The sequence below is a fragment of the Cuculus canorus genome, chromosome 1 (genome assembly GCF_017976375.1).
Source record: "Cuculus canorus isolate bCucCan1 chromosome 1, bCucCan1.pri, whole genome shotgun sequence".
Lineage (NCBI taxonomy): Eukaryota > Metazoa > Chordata > Aves > Cuculiformes > Cuculidae > Cuculus > Cuculus canorus.
The window spans coordinates 3,307,658-3,317,931 of NC_071401.1; the positions used below are offsets into that span (position 1 = coordinate 3,307,658).

The 10,274-nt window shown below is 37.8% G+C and overlaps 1 protein-coding gene across 1 annotated transcript; it reads right to left on the minus strand.

Annotated features, from left to right (window-relative positions):
• Positions 1–2,802: 2,802 nt before the first annotated feature.
• On the minus strand, positions 2,803–10,240 carry LOC104055002 (interstitial collagenase). Its single transcript, XM_009556084.2, has 10 exons — positions 10,045–10,240; positions 8,810–9,054; positions 8,384–8,532; positions 8,166–8,291; positions 7,280–7,441; positions 6,796–6,913; positions 5,571–5,704; positions 4,406–4,565; positions 3,299–3,399; positions 2,803–3,096 (listed from the first exon to the last, which is right to left on the minus strand). The coding sequence occupies exons 1-10, from the start codon at positions 10,147–10,149 to the stop codon at positions 2,996–2,998; spliced, it is 1,401 nt and encodes a 466-aa protein (XP_009554379.2). The 5' UTR covers positions 10,150–10,240; the 3' UTR covers positions 2,803–2,995.
• Positions 10,241–10,274: the final 34 nt, after the last annotated feature.

A 10,274-nucleotide genomic window follows, 5' to 3' on the forward strand; every position in this document is an offset into this window, starting at 1 on the left:
TTTTAGGCTTTTTTGCTGTCACTTGCAGCCAACTTTTCTCCAGCTAGAGGCGTTGATGACGAATTTTTTAGCCCAAATTTCACAATGTAGCCTTGTTAGTTAAACTTGTTTGTGAATAACATTTCCCAGTTACCATTACAAAATAAAATCAAAAGCAAAATCAACAAACAACCCCAACAACCCTTCGCTGAATTCTTTTTATTATCACTGTACTGTAAGGTGGAAGACCCACGAGGCCTGAATTTCATTCAGTTCTGTAACTGAGGTATAAACTGTGACAAAAAAATTTCTGAGATGGGGATCTTGACTGAATTGATACTGGAAATGACATGTGTGTTTATCCAGAAGTAGAAAATATTTTTTTTGAGATCCGTGTTATGCTTTGAAATGGGTATATTCTTTTGTCTCAAGAGTTTTAAAGCCAGAATCATAAAATCGTAGAATAGTTCAGGTTGGAAGAGACCTTAAAGATCATCTAGTTCCAATTCCCAATAGAAGGAATGACCACGGTGATATCATCTAACTATGTACATGGCGTAGGTCACAAAAGACAAACCCCTGTTTGGTGCTTTTGTACCAAGCATACTTTCCAATGTCATTAAGACACCTTTTGTGGAAAGCATGTTCTGGCTGATATGAATTTAATTTGGTAAAAAATCAAGGCAGCACTATGACCAGATTTAATATGAATGGGGAGAAGTGGTTATCTTTACTTCCCACTGTGGCTGGCCATCACTTCCCAACAGCTATTTGCTATGTGACAGTGGAAGGATAGAGACAACGAGAACGGCTAGGTTAAGATTTGTTGCACCTAAGTTTATACACTTATTAGTTCTTCTATAGAAAATGGAGAAATACATATCTCTGGAGAATCATTCAACCAGCTTAGAACAGGATGAACTGGCCTCTATGTGTGCTCCCTCTGTCTTTATTGAACATAGAGATGCTTACAAACCGAATTTAGACTACATTTCTAGTTTCAGCTGACAATTGCATCACTCAAAGCACTTTCAGAGTTTTGCAACCTGACCACCTGCGCAACATAGCAGCCATTTCCCACTGCTTATGGGAGAGAGACTCGAGCATGTTTTGTCGTAAGCAATGTTTCACAAATATGCCTATAGCTAGCCTTGAGGTCTGGGAAAAGAAGAAGCTGTATAAGTAGCTGCTGGTTATGGTTTCCTAATGTTTATATTGGATATTGGTTAGAGTTGGTGGATGCTGGTCTACCTTGTGATTTCTTTTTTCATCCTAGAATTGGTTTTATCCAGACTGCAGTAACGTGACCTGCGCTTTAACCCAGAAATGTCACTGCCTGCCCTCATCATATCAGTAGTACCAAGTGATGCTACACAGATCATCGTAAGAATAAATAATCCTGCTGCACCATGGTGATGTTAACACAATACCAGCAGGGCTTCTTCTTTCGTAAGTGTTCATGATGTGGGTGTCTGCACGTGAGTTAAATGTCTAAGCTTGCAGTAGATCAACATAAATCTAATCAATGTAGTCAGATGGCATCTAGGGAACTTTTTATATGACCACACGAAGGAGGATCCTTAAAATACCATTTTAATTGAGAATATTTGAAAAATTTGCAGCTAAACTTAAAATCAACTGTCTTTTTTAATGAAATTTTTGTATCAGAAATATTTTTGTATAAGAATTTTTTGATTTTTAAGCAAATTTCCTCATCCTTTAACCCACTAAAATTAGAATGAACTTGCTAACTACTGGAGTAGTGAGCACTTGAAAGAACCTTGAGCAAAGAAGGTTTTTTTATCCCTTTTATGACATGGCTACCTGTGACAGCGAAGGACTGGTTTCAGTGATCTCAGAGATCCCTTCTAATCCACATTTCTAGGCTTAAAAACAGTTCCTAGACAGACACCCTGGACGAGAGGCTAAGAGTGGAAGTCAGGGAAAGAGAAACAGGAAGTGAAACTGTGATTTGTAGACTGATGCTAAGGAGCCTCAACTGCCCGGATTATCCATAGGATATTCAACAGGGTTTGGATGGAGTGCTGTTGTTCAGAGGCAGCTGGCTGCTCCTTTCCCTGACTTTGGGAAGAAATTCGGATGTTTCATCTCAGAATACATTTTTTAGGGTTTGAATAGAATCATAGAAACCATAGAATCATAGAATCGTAGAATCATAGTATAGTTTGGGTTGGAAGGGACGTAAAAGACCATCCAGTTCCAACCCCTCTGCCATGGGCAGGGACACCTCCCACTAGATCAGGCTGCCCAAGGCCCCATCCAACCTGGCCTTGAACACCTCCAGGGATGGAGCAGCCACAACTTCCCCAAGCAACCTGTGCCAGTGCCTCACCACCCTCATCATGAAGAAATTCCTCCTTATGTCTAGCCCAAATCTGCCCCTCTCCAGTTTCTACCCATTGCCCCTAGTCCTATCACTACAAGCCCTTGTGAACCGTCCTTCCCCAGCTTTCTTGGAGGCCCCTTTCAGGTATTGGAAAGTAGCTAGAAGATCTCCTCGGAGCCTTCTCTTGTCCAGTCTGAACAAGCCCAACTCTCTCAGCCTGCCCTCATATGGGAGGTCCTCCAATGCTCTGATCATCTTTGTAGACCTCCACTGGACCCATTCCAACAGTTCCATATCCTTCTGCTGTTGAGGATTCTAAAATCGGCAGAGTACTCCAGATGAGGTCTCACAAGAGAGGAACAGAGGGGCAGAATCCCCTTTCTCGAGCTGCTGGCCACACTTCTTTTGGTGCAGGATAGACATGGCTCTTGAGTATTAGTGCAAATAAGACATCAAGGACACGATGATATGACAAAAGTAATTTATTAGGAAACTTTAATGTAACAGGAAATTGTGAAAAATTATATAAATGTCTTTGTTTTACAATAAATAATTGCTAAGACTATGCTTCCACAGAATTTGGAAGATCCATTCTGATCTGATAGTCATGAAATGCTGAAAAATGCAGCACATAAAAGCTTTCACTAGGTATATGGAAACACATTGCAATTAGCAATTAAACCAGCTGATACTCTTCATTTGTCTGACAATCTGTTTGGCCCGAGGATCATACTGGAACTGAGTTGTTCTGTGGAAGAAGTAGACATAGCCTAGAAATAAAATTTAATCCGATTATATTTCAGAAGTGATGAATTTCCAGCATTTTGAAAAAAAAATCCCAACATAAACAGTTTGTCTATATTTGCTATTTTTCATTTCTGTTAAGGTTAATAGCAGGGGTTTGAAAACAAATGCTTCTATTGACAGAAGCCCAAATATTCAAGTAAACCCAGCTTAAAAGATTTTACCTACCATCTTTCTGGAAAACTGCATCGACTCTGCCAATTTTTCCAAAGTCGGAGACTATTTTCCTGGGATAACCATGGTCCATGGATTTTTTGTTTTCATCATATCTTAAATAAAAAAAAAAAACACTATTAAAATTTCTGAGGCAGTAAACAATATTTTGGAAGTCCAAAGCAAATTCGTAGACATACGCAACTCTACAATTACTAAAGCTCTATGGATGCCTTAAGATTCGAAATTCCCACCTTTGGTAAAGTTTTAAACAAGGCTGTCAAGGACCTCGAGAATGCAGCTAAGGAATGTATTAATGGTCTTTTGGTCTGTCGAGAGCCTTGGCCATTACTTTTCACATAAAATATGTTTCTATTTTGAGGCAGTGCCTTTCTAGCTGAGTATAAAAGCAAAATGTCTTTGGAGTAGAATACGGTAGCACAGTCCTGAAACATACTTGTATTAGTGTCAACCACGTACTTAAAAAAAATTACTCTATGAAGTTTTTCATGAGCTACACTTAAGTTATTAATAAGTCCAACTGCACAACTGGAGAATAATTGTTGTTTGTTCATACAGAGATTCAGTTGCAATTCCTTTTATTAGCAGTTAATTTTGTTTGAAATAGGAATGAAAAGTGGACAAAATTGCACATTGATATGGAGAGAAAGTGAATAATTTATTAGAAAATCATAGAATCATAGAATAGTTTGGGCTGGAAGGGACCTTAAAGATCATCCAGTTCCAACTCCCCTGTCATGGGCAGGGACACCTCCCACCAGATCAGGCTGCCCAAGGCCCCATCCAACCTGGCCTTCAACACTTCCAGGGACGGGGCAGCCACAACTTCCCTCTTTGACTGGGCACCAGTTTCATTCAGTTGTAAGTACTTGCACTCCTTATAAAGGAATCTAATGAATGGTAAAATAATCCTACAGAAAAGTTGACATTTCCTTACAAATGCTTAAAATTTTTAACTTCCAGAGAATCCTGTTGAAATTTGTGGATTGAATCTGATTTAAGCATCATTGCATTTGAATTTTGTAGTAATACAGCAGTCCTCTGAGACAAGTGAAAAAAAAAATATATATATAATGTTTCTAAATGAACATTAAATCTTACCTCCAGTATCTGTCAGCTATAAAGAAGTATGTTTTTCCAGTGGTTTCATCATTGTAAGCTGCATTAACTCTTTTAACCGTCTTTGGGAAGCCCAGGCGATAGATTGGTTTAGGATATCCAGGCGCAATGTCATATCCCCTGAGAACCCAATATTTATCCTCTGAAAAACAGAAGCACATTTCACTTGTTTTTGATGTTTATATAGACATCAGTATTATTCCTTTCAGTTTTACTTCAGAACATGGTTCTAATTCTTACACTGGGGACGACATCATGAAGACAGTGGAAATGTCTTTTGCTTTTATGAGTGAAACATTAGAATCCTAAGGTGTATAAATAGTACTTTCCCCAGAATTTATTCAAATAAATATAAAATATTTTTCGAGTGACTGCTTGGGGAGGACATGAGGTTGAGGAGTAAATCCACTGATATTGTATTGAGATATTGAAATACTGAGTTTATTAAATTCCTGCTATATGCTATTTGATTACAGAGCTATATGATCTTTTGAAAATTAGACAATGCGCATTAAATTAAAGTATTAAAAAGGACATATGTATAACCAAAATGCTTTGGTAATATTAGATGCAAAAAAACTTATTCATCATATATGCTTGTATATCATGTACTGTAATATCTACACAATGAAGCTATTTGAGATATTTAAAGCATATTTGAGTCCTTTAAAGTAAAAGAATGTTTGTTTTTTAGTGAACAATTTTGGTCTCACAGTATGCTTTTCAAACAAAGTTTTTTTGTTGCTTTTTTGTGCAAAATAGCACAAAATACTAATAAATATTTTGGTAGCAGAAGTGTACAGATGCCTATATTTTCCAATTGAATTCAGCAAAACTCCTTCTGCATAAAGCAAAATATTGTTACCCAAAGAGAACTAGACCTGGAGAATGGAAGCTATTTTCATTTCTTTTTTGTTCTTTTTTGGTGGGTTTTTTTTTCAGAGAGTAGCTATAACAGAAGGCAAGTTTTCAGGATTATGACCTCTGAAGATCCCTCACAGCAGTGTAACTATGGTCCTCTGTTTAAGTATTTGTAGATTTGTAAGGTTGTTTCACTGATCTTGCTTAAAAAAACTTCTATAATTCCATAGTTTGCAAAGGAGCAGGGAGTAACTGGTCAGAAAAAGAGAATTTCAGATTCCATTACCTTTAAAAAGTAACACTTCATCGTTCTCAACATTTTCATAAGCAGCTTGAATTCCTGATGGTAATTTTGGCCAGAACAGTGAGATAAAATTGAGCTCTGTCTCTGCCCTCGCAGGATGTTTGCGCAGCATATATCTGGTTTGAAAAAAAAAATGTGTAATAAAACAGTTCCAGTCTTATCATAAATGCAAAGTAAATATTATAGCTCCTGGAGAATAACAGAGTAAAGATGGGTACCTGAATGTGAATATTCCCTTCCACTAAATGTAAAGGAAATCTAGAGTGACAGCACTCTTAACTTCAGCACTTCTGCTAAAAATCAGGTGAGATGACTATAAGCTCTTCTATTTCTCTGTGGGATAAGCAGGCTAAGAGCTGGCTTCAGCAACCACCTAACAGAAACCTTTCTAATGTAACAGTGCTTTCAGTTCTGCCCCCACTTTTGTGTTGAGGAGTAGCAGAAAGGTCACAGTGTGGGACCTGTGGACACATTAATAGAATCATAGAATCATAGAATAGTTTGGGTTGGAAGGGACCTTAAAAATCATCCATTTCCATCCCCCCTGCCATGGAGAGGGACATGTGCCACTAGATCAGGCTGCCCAAGTCCCCATCCAACCTGGCCTTGAACACCTCCAGGGATGGGGCAGCCACAGCTTCCCTGGGCAACCTGTGCCTGTTCCTCACCACTCTCATGATGAAGAAATTCTTCCTTATGTCTAGTCTAAATCTGCTCCTATCTGGTTTGTACCCATTGCTCCTAGTCCTATCACTACAAACCTTTGTAAATAGTCCCTCCCCAGCTTTCTTGTAGGTCCCCTTCACGTACTGGAAGGTCGCTCTAAGGTCTTCTCCCAGCTTTTTCTTGCTTCTCCAGGCTGAACAACCCCAACTCTCTCAGCCTGTGCTGAGAGGTTGGGAGGTTCCAAGGGATATACGAATGCCCTTGCTTTGCTATGAGTTGAATTGAGTTTAGAGACAAATCTGTTGCAGCATTTACTACGGCAGCAGAAAATTTGGAGAACAACCTACAAGCCCTCATCTCCTTCACTACTCTTGTCAATCAGGGCTCTTGGGATTAATGATTTGCAAAGTCTTCCTTGTGTACCTACATGGTGATTTTCTAGTGCTTCTCTTTGTAGAACATTCCAAAAAGACAGTTTTCTCTCATAGATTACAGATTTTTTTTTAAAGCATACTGAATTTATACTGCACATAATTGTTACCTGCCCTTGAAGAATATTATTTCCCCACGTAGGGTAGCGATAGCATCAAATGTCAAATTTGGGTCACAAGCTTGTGGAGTTACAGGTCCTGTTGGCTGCACAGCAGCACTAGACTGTCCTGTAGGAAGAATATTTTAGATGTTAGTGTAGAGAAATATAAAGAGAGTGTTCAGAAGGTCTCTCACAACACCAAGAATCTTCTTTACAGAGAATGAGAAGGCATATGATTTTAAACTAAGGGTCTGTCACTAAAGGCAGACTTTTAATATTGGTAAAAATGGTTGTGTTTATGTTCTGCAAAATGATTTTTTATCAAAATAGACTTCAGAAGCAGAAATTAACTTCCAGGAATTTTCTTCCTTTTGTTATGCATTGTTCAGCAGCAGTTAAAATTCTCATTGTGGCGGAATAAGCATATTTTAAATATATTCTTATTAATATTTTCCAGCCTCCCAAGTAGAAATATGAAAAATATTTTTTTTACCGTAGATAGCTTGAATGCCATCAATGTCATCCTGAGGAAGAAGGAATTCTTTGGGGTCTGTGTAGGAGTAAGTTGGGTACATCAGTGCCCCAGGATCATTTGAATGAGACAGACCCAGTGAATGGCCAAGCTCATGGGCAACAACAATGAACAAATTGTAGCCTGTAGGATATAAATCATATGAAACAAAGTAAATTCTGTTTTAGTATTCAGAGTAGATGACTAAAAGGGAATCCTCCCGAAACACACTACAGGTACAACACAGGCCATAGTTAATGCTATCAACATTACAACTAAAAATAATGTCACAGAAGAGATATTTGAGTATATATAAAGAATTCCTGACCTTAAATGCGGTCTCCTTTCTCTAGTGTCCCCATGTCTTAAACACAAAACCTGCCTCTCCTGCTGTCACATAAACTACTCTGCTTAAGGATCATGCCAGCAATGAGTGGAGGTTCAGCGACCCAATAGAAAAAAAAACATTCAAAACAAACACTGAGATGACAGTTTTGGTGATACTTGGAGAGCTTAGTTAGCATTAAACTTTAAAGTGCCAGATTAAGGAAAAGAAATGATTTGACTTAAGAAGTTTAGCACTAAATGTTCTTGTTTCCAGGTTTTAGGTTTCATCTGAACAAAATAAGAACTTTTAAGTACTTACTCAGTTGCCATTAAAAACCACTATGACCTAAATATCTTATCTATGAACTGATTCCTACAAATGGCAAAAACAAACAAACAAACAAAACCAGAGCAAAGCAATTTAAAAGGACGACTTCTGTGACTTTTGCTCACTTTTTGCCTGTAATCAGGTTCATGGACTAAGCACCACATGAACAAAGATTGAACGAGGTATAACTGGATCCAGTTACAAAGTCCTTACCTCTTCCATCTTTTGACCAGGCTTCCTCCTCATCAAGATGTACATCTCCACCAATACCTTCACCAGGCTGGAAAGCATGAGCCAGCTGCCCATTGGGGCCATCAAAAGGAGAGTTGTCATAGTGGTCTAAAATGAAGAGGGAAAAAAAATCACTTACAATCCTAAATTTTTTCAATGACTGCAGATGGCTATTTAATATGTAAAGATACCAATCTTACCTCTGTAAGCAAAAGAGATCATTATATCTGCCTCTTTGTTGTCAACTTTTTCGAATCTCAGTGGTGTCACATTGCTCCAGACGCTGAGAGCTTTTTGAATTGCTTTTTCTACATCAGCTTGTCTCATCTTTGGGGTATAGTTCAAAATCCTTCAAAATAAGTATAACACATATATTGTTAAGCAAAGATAACACTTATATTGTTAAGAAGACAGCAGATTAGCTGAAAATCAATAACTTGCACAAAAGTTTGAAGTCTTAGATCTTTCATGAATGAAAATTAATGATGAGTGTATTTTAGATACTGCCTTCTAGAGTGCCTGTCTTCTTCCAGAAATCACTTAATGGCATAATCTATTCATTTCAGACCCCCCAAAAATTGAGATGCTGTATTTATAACTTTTTGAACCAGATTAGGAACCCTTACCTGTATGTCAGATGATTTCTTTTCCATTTGGGATTCCCGGTAGTGAACACGTATTGCCCTGCATCGGGTACACCACATCTGGGTTTTTTCATAATCTCCAAAGTGTCAAGATCAGGTTTCCCAGTCACTTCTAGTCCAAAGAATTCCTGCATTTCCTTGAGCTTTTCAGCAAGGGGATTTTCACCCGTGGTTCTTAAATGAGGGTGGTGATCCTTTTGAAGGTCGTAGAAATTCTGTAAATAACTCTGAACCAGAGTTTGAAAAAAGAAGAACGTTGTGGAATATCAGTACAGTCACACTTAAATTTTCTAAGTAATCCTGAACTATTCCCCTATTGACGTGCCCTGTGTTTACCAGGAGCAAGAACAGCCTACCTTCTCCACAAATTGACGTGAAGAGTCAGATATAACTTAGAATTTCATATAGTTTTCTGAATTTCTTTTTTCATTAATGGAATACATGAAGAAATATCTTTAAAATTGAATAGTTGTTATTAATAATTAACATCACATTATTTATGGTGCCCAATTACACAAATGGCAAAATTTATGAGGAAACTTATAATTAGTCTCATTCAAGGAAATGGAGACTGTCACGGAAACTCCACACAGCCAGGACTCCCAATGAAGCAGGTGACAACTACTAGAGAGTCAGCACTTGGCAAGTCATGCCATTTATTTTTGGTTATGAAATATGGTACGAGGAACTTAAATCTTCCTACTAAATTTCAATAATTTTGTTTCCAATAAATAGTGTTGTGTCTGTGCAAGTGTTGTATTTCTTACAGATGTCCCTTTTTTCCTAAGTATTCCATAAAAGATCCATTCAGCAAAACATTGAAATATGTCTGGTTCAAGAAAGCATCTTCTCTTATGTTAATGAGCTCTGTCATGTCATGAGATTCAAAGCACATTCTAAACGTAAACTGTTTCCAAGTTTGACTATTTCTGCACAGGAAAAAAGCCTTGCTCCTAGAAGTCATGCTTTGTAGTTTAATTCTGGCTTTACAGACAACATCAAAAGTGAAGTTATGCAATATTCAAATGACTTTTGGGTTAATAAGTTCCACATAATTTCCACATGTTTTCAAGATGGATAGGAAAACCTTTCTTTTGAAACTTGTGCAAAATAATGCATCTTTAATTTCAAGCTATACTATGTGAAAATAATTGCAATTCTAGTTATCTCTTAGACTACCTTCTGTTTCATCTAGAAACGCACCAAAAGATATTTACCTCTACAAGCTGTAGGGTTTTTCTTTCATTTTCTGCTTCTGGAGCCACAGGAAAAGCAGAGGAGACAGCCACACACAGCAGCAGGAGAAGTGAAAGAGTCTTCATCCTTCTCTGAGTTTCTCTGCCTCAGGTTCACTCTTGAGGTATTGGAAAAGATTCTCAGCTCTGTTTATATAGCTAGTTTGTAAATCAGTGACAGTCTGACTCATGCTGTATAACATCCTCTGATT